Source organism: Ostrea edulis, chromosome 2 (assembly GCF_947568905.1).
Source record: "Ostrea edulis chromosome 2, xbOstEdul1.1, whole genome shotgun sequence".
Lineage (NCBI taxonomy): Eukaryota > Metazoa > Mollusca > Bivalvia > Ostreida > Ostreidae > Ostrea > Ostrea edulis.
This window is the reverse complement of record NC_079165.1, coordinates 10,458,473-10,473,052: the sequence shown is the minus strand read 5'-3', so window position 1 is coordinate 10,473,052 and position 14,580 is coordinate 10,458,473. Positions and strand designations below refer to the sequence as shown.

The following is a 14,580-nucleotide window of genomic DNA, read 5'->3' as shown; positions in this document are numbered from 1 at the left end:
GGGTTTCTACGGCCATGTTTGTAGCACCCGGTATCATAATTAATGTAGTGTACTTGAAAAAGAAAAACGTACATTAACCTGAGGATCTTATACACATTGTACACTTACATAAAATAAGAGGTTCAGAAAGTTGGACCTTGTACACGTGGTTAAAGTTTAAGGGGAATTACACAAGATAAAGATATAGAAACTGAAGACGATATATAACCAATGAAAGTTTGAAGACTTACACAAGACAAGCGTATATATAGAAAACTGAGGACCTTTAACACAAGGTAAAAGTTTGGGGACTTACACATGGTAAGGGTACCTACAGAAACTGAGGACTTTATACACAAGGTAAAAGTTTGGGGACTTACACAAGAGAAGGGGGGTAGAAACGGGGGACCTTATACGCACGGTAAAAGTTTGGGGACTTACATATGGTAAGGGTACCTACAGAAACTGAGGACTTTATACACAAATAAAAGTTTGGGGACTTACACAAAATAAGGGTATAGAAACTAAGGACCTTATACACACGGTAAAAGTTTGGGGACATACAAAAGATAAAGATAAAAATAGAAATTGAGGACTAACACAAGATAAGGGTATATGTAGAAACTGATGACCTTATACACATGGTAAAAGTTTGGGGACTTACACATGGTAAAGGTGCCTACAGAAACTGAGGACTTCATACGCAAAGTAAAAGTTTGGGGACCTACACAAGAGTAGAGAAACTGAGGACCTTATACACACGGTAAAAGTTTGACGACTTACACAAGATAAGGATATAAATAGAAATTGAGGACTTACACAAGATAAGGGTATATTTAGAAACTGAGGACCTTATACACATGGTAAAAGTTTGGGGACTTAAACCAGGGCCGTAAATTAACCTTCAATTTGGAGGAGGCAGGAAATTAGGCGGGGTCTGGGGGCCGCCCAGGCCCCCAGACGCTGAGCACATTTTGTGCACACTGAACACGTTTCGTGCAAAATCCTTGATTCTAGGGACTTCTAAGATGTTACTTGACTAACTCATTCTAAAAGAAAGATTTGGAATGCTTTTTAAGGGAGGTATCATGTTCTTAGTTATTGGAAACAACATATATTCTAATGAACTTTAAATTTTAATTTTTTTTGGCTCAAAAGTTGGAGGAGGCAGCTGCCTCCTCCGCCTCCATGTAATTTACGGCCCTGTAAACAAGAGAAGGGTTTATATAGAAACTGAGGACCTTATACACAGGGTACAAGTTTGGGGACTTACATTAAATAATATGGTTTAAACAGAAACCGAGGACCTTATTTACACTGAAAAATTTGGGTACTTGAAAATAATAAACTTATATTCAATTTAAGACATATTACAGTACATGCACTTGATAAAAGTACAGTAAAATGAGGATCTCATACAAGGATATGGTTATTAATTAAAATTGGAGACTTAATCAAACTTAATTGCACCTTTTTTACTTTAAGAAAAGTATGTGATACTTTGGAATTTGTTCATGTAAAATCAAATCATAGTAAAACTTCCTACAACACCTTCAATGTTTGCTACACACGTCATGCAAGGCTTGTGAAGCACTGTTCAATCATGCGAGTTCCTTCTATGCAAAGTATGTATTTACATAGTGATAGATCTGCTGCAAAAACTTCACCCTGGGACAGTGCTAACTATGACTCAAATACAGAGCGTGTATCATATTTATTCCTCTTTTAGATCCATGAGCTACAAATTGACTGCATGTCCCTTATTCACACCAGACACCATTCTCCCGGACCTGCTCACATACTGAGGTATTAAGTTATTGACTGACAAAAAAGTACTGAACCATTCAGTCAATACAAACAGTTTAAGTAAAATGGCCTATGGGTTTTATGTTTAAATCTTATGATTTAAATGTAGTCTGATCTACTAAGCAACAAAATGTTTAAATTTAGGTAAAAAAATCAAAATTTATTATCAAATTAATTTTACAAATTCAATTGATAAAATTATATTACAGTTTCAGTTGTAAATACATTATCTAATACTTCTGATGTTCATTCAAGTCAGTTGTGTTCGTAGATACTTGACCTTCAACATAGCATGAAAACAAACATTTATTACAATACTATAAAAAGTAAATTTCCAAAATACCTCAAGACAAATTTTTTCTTGAAAATACATGTGTTAAAGAATCTGACTTTAAACTCATCATCATTCATACAATTGTCATCATTTCATTTCATATACAAAATTATATCACATGACCAACTGATCAATATTACATGTACACGTAATATGCAAATTAACATATTCTCTGCATTTTGATTACACAATGTTAACAATGTGCCCATGGGCCACAATGCTCACCTGAGTAATTATGACCATTCTTGTTTTTAATCAGAAGATTTTTTTCCCTACATATTCCTATGAAAAACTTTTATTTGATTACTCATTGTAGCCCAGGAGGTAGTGGGGGTGGGGGGGGGGTGGGGGGGGTGGGGGGATGATTCATGACTAGAGCAAACTTGAATCTATGCTTACCATAGGATGCTTCTATATAAATATGACTAATCATTACTTTTTTATTCATGGGGAAAATAGTTTTAAAGAATTTTGCTATGTATTCCTGTGTAAAAATTTGACCGCCCATAGTTGTCCCACCCTACCTCAGGGCCACAATTGGACCAAACTTGATTCTACACTACCTGAGGATACCTCCATATAAAATGAATTATCATGGCTATGCTGTTCTTGAAAAATAGATTTTAAGGATTTTTCCTATGTATTCCTAGATATTGATTGTTCATAATGGCCCCACCCTACTCCCAGGGGTCATGATTTGAACAAACTTGAATCTACACTACCTGACGATGCTTCCATATAAATGTGACTGATTATGACTCTGCTGTTCTTAGAAGAAGATTTTAAAGATTTTTCCTATGTATTCCTATGTACAACTTTGATTGCCCATAATGGCTCCACCAATACCCCGGGGGTCATGATTTGAATAAATTGAATTTACACTTTGTCAGAAAGCTTTCATTTAAGTTTCATCTTTACTGACCCAAAGGTTCTTGAGAAGAAGATTTTTGAATGACAACACCCAATTTTACTTTTTCTTAATTATTTTCCCTTGAAAGACGGTGTGGCCCTTCATTTGCACAAACTTGAATTCCTAATTTGTGCCAAGTCTGGTTGAAACTGGCCCAGTGGTTCTGGAGAAGAAGATGATATTGTAAAAAGTTGACAATGACTGATTGATAGATTGATTGTATGTTGTTTTACATCCCGTTTGAGATTTTTCAGTCATATAGAGACCTCACCATATAACAGTGAAGGGCTTCAAATTTAGACCTTTACTCAGAACTTAGGGCCATCGAGCAGTGAGGGATCTTTATCATGCCAACACCTGCCATGACACGGAACCTCAGTTTTTAAGGTCTCATCTGAAAGACCTGAAACTATTATTTCAATGTGTTGAGTGCTTGGCCATGGAACACTTGCTACCTATTTCTTATTGACTCAGGTCAAGTCGCAGCAGGGATTCGAACATCCGACCTTACGGTCACAACAACGACAGACAACAGACAAATTTTGATCAGAAAGGCTCACTTGAGCCTTTGGCTCATATGAGTTAAAAAGCTGAAATTTGTCAAAATCTATTTTGATAATGATTCAACAAATTCTTTTATGTACAATTTATGTAAATTGTAAGAACTGTAAACAAAAGTATCATTTTTCATACAGATACCATCAATTCTAGTGAACAATCAAAGTAGTATCGAAATCAACATTTTCTCTGTTTTTTAATTAGATTGTAGACTAGGTCTCTTACATTTCTCCAAGTTCTTTTTGAAAGGTTTTTATCTTTTTTCAAAACATTTGTTACATCATTTTCCCCAGGTACCTTCAACATGGTAATAAAGTGTGAAAAATGTTTGTGAATGGAGTTCATTTCAGATGAAGTCCATGGCTTTTTCTGTAACTTCTGTCGCTTGGATGAAGACTCATCCATTTCTCTGGAGCATCCGCTATCAGATACTGCCTCCCTCTTCCCTAAAATCAAGTTTTCAGACTATAATTTTGGTTAGTAGTATGGTATGTGTATAGATAATGCAAATTGCTCAGAAAGTGGTACATCATGACTGGCTAAATCTTTTGAGAAGAGTGAAGTGATTTTTATCATATGAATGCGATTTCGGAGAGTGATTGTTTACATATTTGTGTACTGGTAATAAATACTTTCATTAATTGAATGGTCTGTGTACTTGAGTGGTTAACTATGCACAAAGTTATATACTCTGTTCTACTAGGAATTTAATCTCAGCTCCCCCATCTCCATTCAGAAGACTTTTGTGTGAAGTACAATGTCTTTCATACTGGCAAAGTTCACTCAATGCAAATAACTTGTGTCCTGAACTAAACCTTGCTCTATTCTCGAGTATAATCATCCTGATTGCCATTCACAAACTCCATTTCAAGTCTTGAGAACTACACATTTCCATGTATGTAGTCCATGTTGGGCTTATGCTTACAATACCAAGTAAAGAAACTTGATGCTCAAAATTGTTTCATGCAGTGTGTATACAGTACCTGGAGTCACAGTTTGGAAATTCTGGTTGTCTTGACTGTCATCTATTTCCTCCTCACTCTGATCCTCATCATCCACACAAGAACTGGCATCAATATCCTTTACTTCCTCTGGAAAAAATTGCAACTTAATTTTAAAAACACAAATATTTAAACCAGAATAGAAAGTGCCATTTTATGATAGGCACACATATTCATAGGTCAAAACCTTTGTAATGTGAGGTATGAGCCTCCACCTTTTTGTTTTAAGTTTTGCACAATTATCATAGGCCTTGGATCCCTGATTTTATGGCATTAGTAATGAAAAACAAGAGGTACTGTGAGCAATGCTCACTAAGAATACCCCCCGCTTACCCCAATCTCCCAAAGGGTGTTGGTAATATGTATAAACTACCTCTTTTCCGAGTGTAAAAAACAAATGGCATGACAAACCGAACCATATTGCTACTTCGATGTCCAGTGCGCGTGACCTTTGACCTTTTGACCCCAAAATCGATAGGGCACATCTTCATCCCATGGGTAGTCCATATGTATGATATGGTGACTGTAGGTGGAAAGGATAACGCTTTAGAGAGACGGACGGACAGACAGACGGACAACCCGATTCCAGTATACCCCCCCCCCCCCCCAACTTGTTGCGGGGGGTATAATAATATTAATTCTTACAGTTAGTACTGCCAAGATAAAAGAAATGCTGTGGTCATAATTCTACATTAAAACACTGTAAGTATAGAAAGTATACACATCAAACTTCCACAGGGGGAATAAATACATGTACAGTAAAACATCCCTATAGCAAAATACCAAGGACTGACCATTTTGCTCTCATAAACGTAATTTATATTGTTAAGTTGTCAACATGGTTTACAACGAAACGGAATGAAAATCACTTTGCTTTAACATGTTTAATGACCCTCTCTACACTGAACACTAATTTCAAGGTACTTTTGTGTAGTTAGACCGATCCACCATTTGATATAAAATAAAATAATTTGCAATCTGCATTCTATTACATAATTTATAAAGATTAATTCAAGCATTCTAAACACTATATCAGTCCATGATAGAGTAATTAAAAACTTAATTTGCATGTATTTTTTCCACTTGAGTTAGCAAAATTTGCCATTTCAGCAAGTTTGTTTACATATGCTAAAGTCATAGCCTAACGTAGCAAGAAATGAGGTATTTCATTGGATGACAAGAATTAACCAATTACATCACTTTGGAATGTAATGGTTTGGACCATGTATATTTGCCTGGATAGGTCAGTTGGTAGAGCACCTGCACTAGTGATGCAGGAGTCTCAGTTCGATACCTGCATAGTCCTGACATACATTTTCTCCTTTCTTAGTACGGGAAATTCCCAATCTATTTTTAGTCTAAAGTAGAAAAACTATGTGAAACCCACTTTTTGTTTAACACAAGGTAGTAAACAATAGATTGTCCATCAAACCAACAGTTCTGACACACTGTAGAGCACCAATGTTTTTTGACACCTTAATTTTGCAAGAAAGTCATATGGTATTTATTAGCAAGACAAAATTTTTATAGAAATCTGTATATTGTTGAAAATAATCCTTAACATTAAAAATACATGTAAGCAGACAGTCTCAAGTCATTACATAAAAATAAAGCTTTTAAAAAAAAAAGAAGTGATTTGAAGCAGTAGTGAAACAGTGAAAATTTCATACCAGCATAAAATATATTCTAAAGAAAGCTATTAAATTAGGGTTTGTTTGGGTAACCATAAACAAATATATACACTTTTCGTTATAGGTCCAGCAAATTTGCTGTATGTATAAACACTGTACATTGACTATTTCACAACTTCTGAGCTTATGTATTCATTCAAGTTTCATATAAGTTAGAAAAAGATGAACTCTAAGATGAAATTCAGTAAATTGCTTCAAAACTGTTGTACTCGGGTTGTAACCATAGTCTTAAGTTAGCATATTGAAGATAGATAAATTATAAATTTGCTTTTCTCTGAGTGTTAAGTTCAATAAAAAATTCTGGTGATAAGTTTCAACAAAACAAGAACATAATGCACAAAAATAAGACCTTTCCGTGGATTTGTATTTTTTGCACTTCTTTTGGACGTCTACAGATAAAAGAGTCATGCAATCGATATCTTATTTTTGATTCAGCTAACATGAAATATAGCATTGCAAATGAGCTGAAATTAGATTGAATCATCGTCGGAAACCCACGGTTGATTACGCTTCGTTCCTCTCTCCATCACCCGTGGATCCATTCATTCCTACTCGCTCGTTCTCATGAATAATTAATGAGGCAATTTGATTGGGCACTCATAGAAAACCCTAAGCGATTTGTCCAATCAAAAAGACACTTTCACCCCAATTTCGGTATAGAATTGCTGTGGTAGCAAAGTTAAGTTAGTGCTACCTTTAAAAACAAGAGTTCCATTACTATAACGATTACTTTGATTGGACGATATTTTAAAATATTTATTCATTAGAACGAGCGAGTAGGAATGAATGGACCCACTGGTGATGGAGAGAGGAACGAAGTGTAATCAACCGTGGGTTTCCGACGATGAGATTGAATATTTACATGTGTATATTCATCCACCTCAAATCACACATACACACAAAAAAAAAAACAAGCATGCAAATATGGCTTCATTACCTTTCTTCTCCAAGGATACATGTTACCAGGCCCATAATCATACAACAGTTCTGTATCTGGAGGTATTGGTTTTAGAGAGTAAAAGCAAATAACTGGCTTCTCATCTATCTCAATGACTTTTGGCTTACAATTTGGATGAAGATGATCATCGTTTAACAGGCGTCCAAACGAACCATCTTCCTCTGAAGCATCAACCCTTAATGGAAAAAAAATTGCACCATAAAATTCAGCCTAGCTTGCATGACTATGATTTTGTGACTGGAAAATGTTGATGCTGCTAAATAATATAAAGATAAGATTTCTGGAGCTACAATTCACTTGTACATGTTGTATGAACTACATGTAAATTATAAATACATTTGTATTTGAAATGATTTGAAAACAGGATGCAACTTGGAAAAAATCTTGCAGATTATTTTGCACAAATACTACAAATAAAAATATGGTTTTCAAGTATGTCTTTGCCCTGAGTAACCGAAAGTAGCAAACTTGTGACGAGATCAACAGTTTTAGACATAGTCTGACATTCCTATGTAATCATGAAGATTTCATATAAAATTTTGAAAATCTTTTTTAATACTGTACAATAAAAATAAGACTTTTCTTGTTATTTTTTTTTTTAAAGATAAATTTCAATAATTCTAAGGATCACTAGCTCTTGTATCGTACGTATGGTTCAAAAGCTGATGTTCAAGGTGTCGCATTCCAAACACCAGCTACCTACATATAACTTGTATGCAATTTTTTTCACTAAAAGAACTTTAATTCTATGAGGAAACCCTACTTAATGTATACATAATATTGCTTGACTGCCTTGTGAATTTCACCTCAGTAGAAGACCGATAGGATTAGTTTATTGGACATGAAACTTGTGAAGTTGATATCAAATAGACATAAATTTGGATGTAAAAGTTCAAGTTTTTGACCTGCTTAAGGCAAGGTTTACGACATTTTGATATGTGGCGAACAAAGTCATGTTGCATATCAGTATGTTCAGTAGGAATTTATCTTTTAAAAATTGACTTTTTAAAAAAAATCGCCCGTGTCGATTTTTGACCAGATGGGCTTATTTTTGTGATGTTTTACATTTTCGGGATCTTTGTACAAAAGGGAATACTAGTGGTATAAAAACTACACGAGGCAAACTTATGGGGTAAAAAGCTGGTAGAATTTTTGAAAAGAGTATTATCTATAAGATTATCCTAATTGGTAGAAAAATATTATTTTAAAACACAAAAAATAGCACTTTTTATATCCTGAATAAAATTTAAATTGGTTATTCTCATGGCAACAAAAAATGTATATTGAGCAGCTTTATAAGGTCTACGTCAGAAATTTTTTTACTTTAAACATAATATTTGGACCATGAATATTTAAGAAAGCATATAGAATTACTACCCACCGGGCTTTGTTTTCATGGTAACAGATTACAAAGAATTATTTCATTTATGCGAATATTCACTTTGTTTTATAATTGTACAACTTTTGAAGAGTGCATTGAGCATTTTCATGAATAAGATACAATTCCAGCCCAAAAATGATATTTATATTTATTTGTCAAGTATTGTAGTATCACATTTATTAGAAATTAAGATGTTGAGTTTTTTTTTTCTAAATTCAATACAATACAATATTTTCAATATTCCGGCGGGTTTTCGACGGTCCTGCTTCGTCATAAATTCTGCGTTACATTAGCCCGAACCTGTCTTATACTCTACATCTTTGAAATAATTTCCATCCCCTTGTTCCATTACTTGATATTTGTTTACACCTGTAACCTTCGTGACAATATAAAGTATAGAGCCCGGTCAATGATGGATCTGGGGGGGGGGGGGGGTGTAATGTTAAGTTAGTAAAAATGACACTAATAAAATCTGTTTTATGTTGACGTTATGCATGATTTTCAAATCAACGGGTATTTGCTTTTCAGAAAAAGTCAAAAGAGTATTTTGTTAATTTACTGATTATCTGCTGTTTGCCACTAATACAGAATTTGATCACTTAGTCTAAATATAACCAGATATCATATGACTGAGTGTCTGGCATATCAAAATTTATACCTAAACAATTTTCAAAATCCCAATGACGATGAAGACTTTATAATAAAAAGAACTACAAAGAATTTTCACCCGTAAACATACAATCATTTATTGTACCACAGGGTCTTATCCATTTTGTTCTCAATCTATATATAATTTATATATAACATATAAATTGAGAATAAAATGGATAAGAATCCCCTGTGATTGTACAGTATTGAAAAAAATTCATAAACACCAAACAAACAACAAAACTATTTGTCATATTGTAAATTAAACTGTTATAATGTAAAACTTATACGGTACCAATTTTGATGCACCAGATGCGCATTTCGACAAATCATGTCTCTTCAGTGATGCTCAACCGAAATGTTTGAAATCCGAAATAACAATGAAGTTTTAGAGCTATTATAGGCAAAAACCGAGAAACTAAAATCATTTTAAACCAAATATCAGTTACAAAGTCTAAAGTTTTTGTGACTTTCTATAGCATTTTTTAGAATTTAGACGAACCTAATACTGCCCATATATATATATATATATATATATATATATATCTTTGCACTTTGTTTTCACTGCAAATTACTGTTGGATTCCCCTCACCTTGTACCGTTAAGCAAGAATTGGTTTTATTCCATCTGTGTAAAACGAGTGCATGTGTGACGGAAGTCGGTAAATAAATGCGTGACTCCCATTCTTGCAAATATTTTCAAATAGTTAGCGAGACAATGCTGCAGGAGCGACATTTCAGTAAAAACTTAGTAAGTTTAACAGAAGAAATGTATATCGTTTGTCCAGTACCATTTTCTGTTTTTGTGTGCTTTCGATCGCACCCTACCTGTTTATTTAAGAGAGAAGTATAACAATTAGGCTTATACAGTTGTGTATTGAGTTACCTCTACGCATTACTTGAGGAGTGTAAAGCGTATTTACATTAGCGAATGCGTAATCGTATGCCTGATTTTAAATTTTAATGCGTATTTGGTAAACTTTAATGAGTATTTACGCCGATACGCACCTTATCTGGAGCTCTGAAAAATTGTAGACTTTTATAATATCAAGGAAAATAATTTATAAATGATCATTTGAGAAACACTATCATTATTTTGTCATAGAGGGTTACACATACGCCGCTTGACACAAGTTTGACAACGTTAGTAGATCATATAACAAGTAAATATTATGACATTTTCCCTCGATTCAACTATGACGGGACGCATTTTTCATTATGACGTCATAAAACGCGAAGTGCACTGAGGTATATCCAGAGTTATTTCCCTGTTATTGCAAACCTTACCTTAAATTAACAGTAATTTATGGAAAAAGGTGGTAAAAGTTTTTAACCTGTGTAAATTCAAAGTAATTTACAATTCATAAAATACAATGTAATTGTTTAACTTAAACAAGTTTAAGGTAATTCCCCATACCACGTCAAATAATGTTAGAAACGTTATTTATGAGTCACGAACGTTATGATACATTCATGCAACGAACCCGATGGCATTTTGGTAAATTTTGTAGACCGTGTTAGGACTGATTGTTTGAAAGTAAACAACAAAAATTTAGAATTAAAAGAACAACAACAACAAACGAATCGCAATAATAAAAACAAGGCGGTTCTATACAAAACAACGCTCGGGAGAGAAAATGCTTATAGTTATATAATACATCGCGAAGTCGTAAACTCTGCATATACATTGCATTACGACACAGTCGTTTAGTAATTCCCGCGAGATTTCTGCAAATATTACAGATTATGATGTTAAATCGTGTTGCCAACTTTCAATTTATCTATTGTAGGCCATTTCTTTAGTGCGATTTCTGATCATTAATGATCGGTAGAAATATCGAATCTCCTATATACAACAAAATGCTAATTTTTGTGTGCTTCATGTAGGCCTACTGACAGTTACATATTTTTGTTGTTTTCCTTATGATTTATTTAAACCTGAAAAAATATGAGCGATGTCGTCATGATCTAAATAGAATATATGCATAATCTAAAGCTATATGACATTGTAACCCCCCTTGCAAATTTTTTATATTATTTACACGACAAAAATCGCTTTCGAGGCCCTCCGAATCCATATAAATGTGCATATACATGTACAATGTACCAGGTATGTGCATATCGCTATTGAATTTGACTTAAATTGTGTTTACTTGAACTTGATTAAGTTAAACAATTACATTGTATTTTATGAAATGTAAATTACTTTGCTGGTACAGTAGCAAAGGAATTCTGGGAAGGTTTCACACAAAAATTTGCTTGACAATTAATGTATAGATTTCAGTTTGAATTTCCTGTTCTTACACAATTGTCTATATTGAGCTCGTGTCTATATTGAGCTCGCTTTGCAAGCGGCACGTTGCACCTTGCTACGCTTGCTATTATTATATGTTCATGCTTTTTACAGTGAATAAAGCTCATATTATATTTATATCCTTTTCATATCAACAATTGTGACATCACAAAGGTTTTAATGTAAACAATGTAATTGATAAAGTCACATGAAGTGGATTCGAATATCTAACAGTATAAAAACACAAACTAAAACACTGTGTAAATATGGGATAGTTGAATAATGAATTTTACCCTAAAAAGTAATCCAAATAAAGACGAAAATTCAGCTCATTTTCTCAACATTTTTCTCCCTTCGAATTTACACACCATGCTGACATTAAGAACTCTCGGGATTGTTCATAGTGAATTCACCGAGTTCGAGTAACGCCCGTGTTTATCTTGCTACATTGTCAATACATGGAAACGAATTCTTTTGTTAAACTGGGTCCGTAGGACAATATCATTTTAACGATAGAATGTTCCATCTATCTTCTTGCATGCCCTCAAGGGCCTAAATTTGGTCTCAATAAATCTTATCTTATTGTACCAGGACAAGGCATTTCATATATGCCTGGTTAATTGTTTTCATTGAAAAATATTCTTATATTTGTTATTCATAATATATTTATACATACAATATGGCGTAATATGGGCAGAGCATTAATTGCATCTTATTGTTGAAAATGGACACTAACATAGACATGACCTAATCTGTGAATCTTAAAATATGCCTTCATTTACATGATATAAGATTTATACTGCTTTATCTTAAATGATTATTCTATAATTTTTATTTCCTCCATTGTACAGATTTTTGCTGACCTCATCAATGGGTGCAGATTTATCTATTATGCCCGAATAAAAGTCGTAGTAGAAGTCCATTTAAATGTAAATATCTCTTACTACATAACTTCACCAATCTTTCACAAGAAATTACCCTTACCTTCACCTAGCCTGTCAGCTGTCAAGGAGAATACGCGGGTATAAAAATGAAAGTTGAATGGGGAGGTGAATACCGATCCCGACCAGAATCAAGACGATTTTACAATAATAGGGGGGAAATCGAGGCGGGCGGGGATGAGAATTTATAAAAAAAAAAAAAAAATTATCATGGTCTAACACATCTATGGCGATTGACAAGAAATTGCACGGATGTAAGAGAGTATAAACAAGATTACAGCACTGCAGAATGACAAGAAATCAAACACTCGATGCGCATTTTCAACACCCATAATATGTCTGACCTCAATCAGCTGTTTACAGTGCACAGGAACTTGGACCTACGTTAGATACCACCACACAAAAAGAAATCCAGAGAAAATTTAAATTTTTAGGACTTATGAAGTATTCTTTTAACATTAGTTTGAAAATAGTTAATCTAGAGCATTATTTAGTTAATCTAGAGCATTTTTAATATAATATTATAAGTATAATCTAACATTAATAAATGTATGCTACCATCTAATATGCATCATGCAGCTTATCATAATATTAACACACAGCTTTAGGCTAGTGAGACCACAATGAGATATTATTCATTTATTAATCTTAGGAATTGTGTAGAATAAAAGAAAAAAAGAAAAACAAATGGTTGTAGCTATATTATTTATAATTTATATCAGTGATTTGATAACTTTTTAAATCATTGAATGCATTGCTGCAGCACTAGCATCCCTAGTATAAACAACCTGAAAACATTTATTACAATTATTTTAGTCTTAAACAATAGAAAACAAGTGCTTATCAATTGAGTAACAATGAAGTACGTTGATGTTTTATTAAGTAAATCCCTTTTGGATTTTCTTATTTTAGAGCTCTGTGTTTTCTGAAACAAAATGTGCTGAAAATTAATGAAAATTTGCGGCATAAAAATGGGGGGAAAAAATCCAAAAAAAAATTTAAAAAAAATCGGATATTGGCCTAATATTTTGTGACCTTATGTGACCTTTGTATATGATATCCCATAACTTAAAATCAATATTCATTTCATAACAGGGATGGCAACAGGTTTCTAATGATGAATTATTGCATCATTCTTAGGAACACCACAAACAAAGAGCAAAGAGGGGTCTGATCCTATCTTGTCCTTTTGTTTGGTAGTGCCCCCTTCCCCCAGGAAAAAGACCCCCCCCTCCCCCACTGAAATTGCTTTCTAAGGTCCTGATAAGGTCTACATATTTTAGACACAAGTTAAAATGACATACATGTTCTATTTTAAGCATGCGTAACAATTTAAGTGAGAGGAAGGACTATATATAGTAATAGGTAGATGAATTAGAGAAGAAAAGGGGGGATAGACTCCGATCTCAAGTTTGGCTTCAAAAACCTACATTACGTGTACTATTTTCCCGTATCTCCAATTAACGGGGACCAAATTCATTTATTATAAAACTTACAAAATCTCATGTTGCTATGACACATATGTGTGCACATTCATATCGTTTATTAGTTGAATTCTAAAATATTGTGAAATGAATACAGCTTCCCGGAGTTTGAAATGCGTTCAAAACATACATTGGATTGCGAGTTCGGTTTTTGGTTTTCACTTGTAATTTATATGCTTAAATACAGATAATTTATATAGAAGGTTCTCTCGGCTATATTATGTATTATGATATCACATGACTTCGTTGATCACCTGACGGTCATTTGTAATTGTTGGAAGTGTTTCACGATTTCCGTAAAAGATCTCAAATGAATCCTTGCCTGCGCTAGACTCTTTTATAAACACATCATAAATCTGCCTCTTACCACTTGTATAAATCAGAGTATATTTCAAAAGTATATTTTTCGAAAGCAGTTTAAACACGCTGAATTTCAATCAAGGGTAATGAAACAAACTATTTTAAAATATTCGCACATATAAGATATTAAAATACAATTCAGACACGTGAATTTTGCAATAGCGTTCTGACATCTTATAGGCAGTTCGAAATAAGGTCTAAAGTTTTTGATATTCTCCCCGTCATAACAGCTCAAGT

General features: G+C 33.6%; 1 protein-coding gene and 1 long non-coding RNA gene across 12 annotated transcripts in view; one reads left to right on the top strand and one right to left on the bottom strand.

Moving 5' to 3' along the window:
* LOC125681142 (uncharacterized) overlaps nt 1–14,580 on the top strand; it is a 63,894-nt gene that overhangs the window by 26,153 nt on the left and 23,161 nt on the right. For 6 of the 11 annotated variants that reach the window (XM_056156061.1, XM_056156062.1, XM_056156063.1 and 3 more), the window contains one exon: nt 12,410–12,487. The exons of 4 other annotated variants lie outside the window; for them this stretch is intronic. In XM_056156061.1, the coding sequence (XP_056012036.1) occupies nt 12,410–12,487 (78 nt within the window). Of the gene's footprint in view, nt 1–6,343; nt 6,360–12,409; nt 12,488–14,580 lie in introns of all 11 variants that reach the window. One more of the 11 variants, XR_008800430.1, reaches the window with a different exon arrangement.
* Nucleotides 1,677–13,272, bottom strand: LOC125675425 (uncharacterized). The gene is made up of 4 exons (XR_008800435.1): nt 12,543–13,272; nt 7,217–7,412; nt 4,571–4,678; nt 1,677–4,033 (listed from the first exon to the last, which is right to left on the bottom strand). It is a non-coding gene; the product is annotated as an uncharacterized LOC125675425 (long non-coding RNA).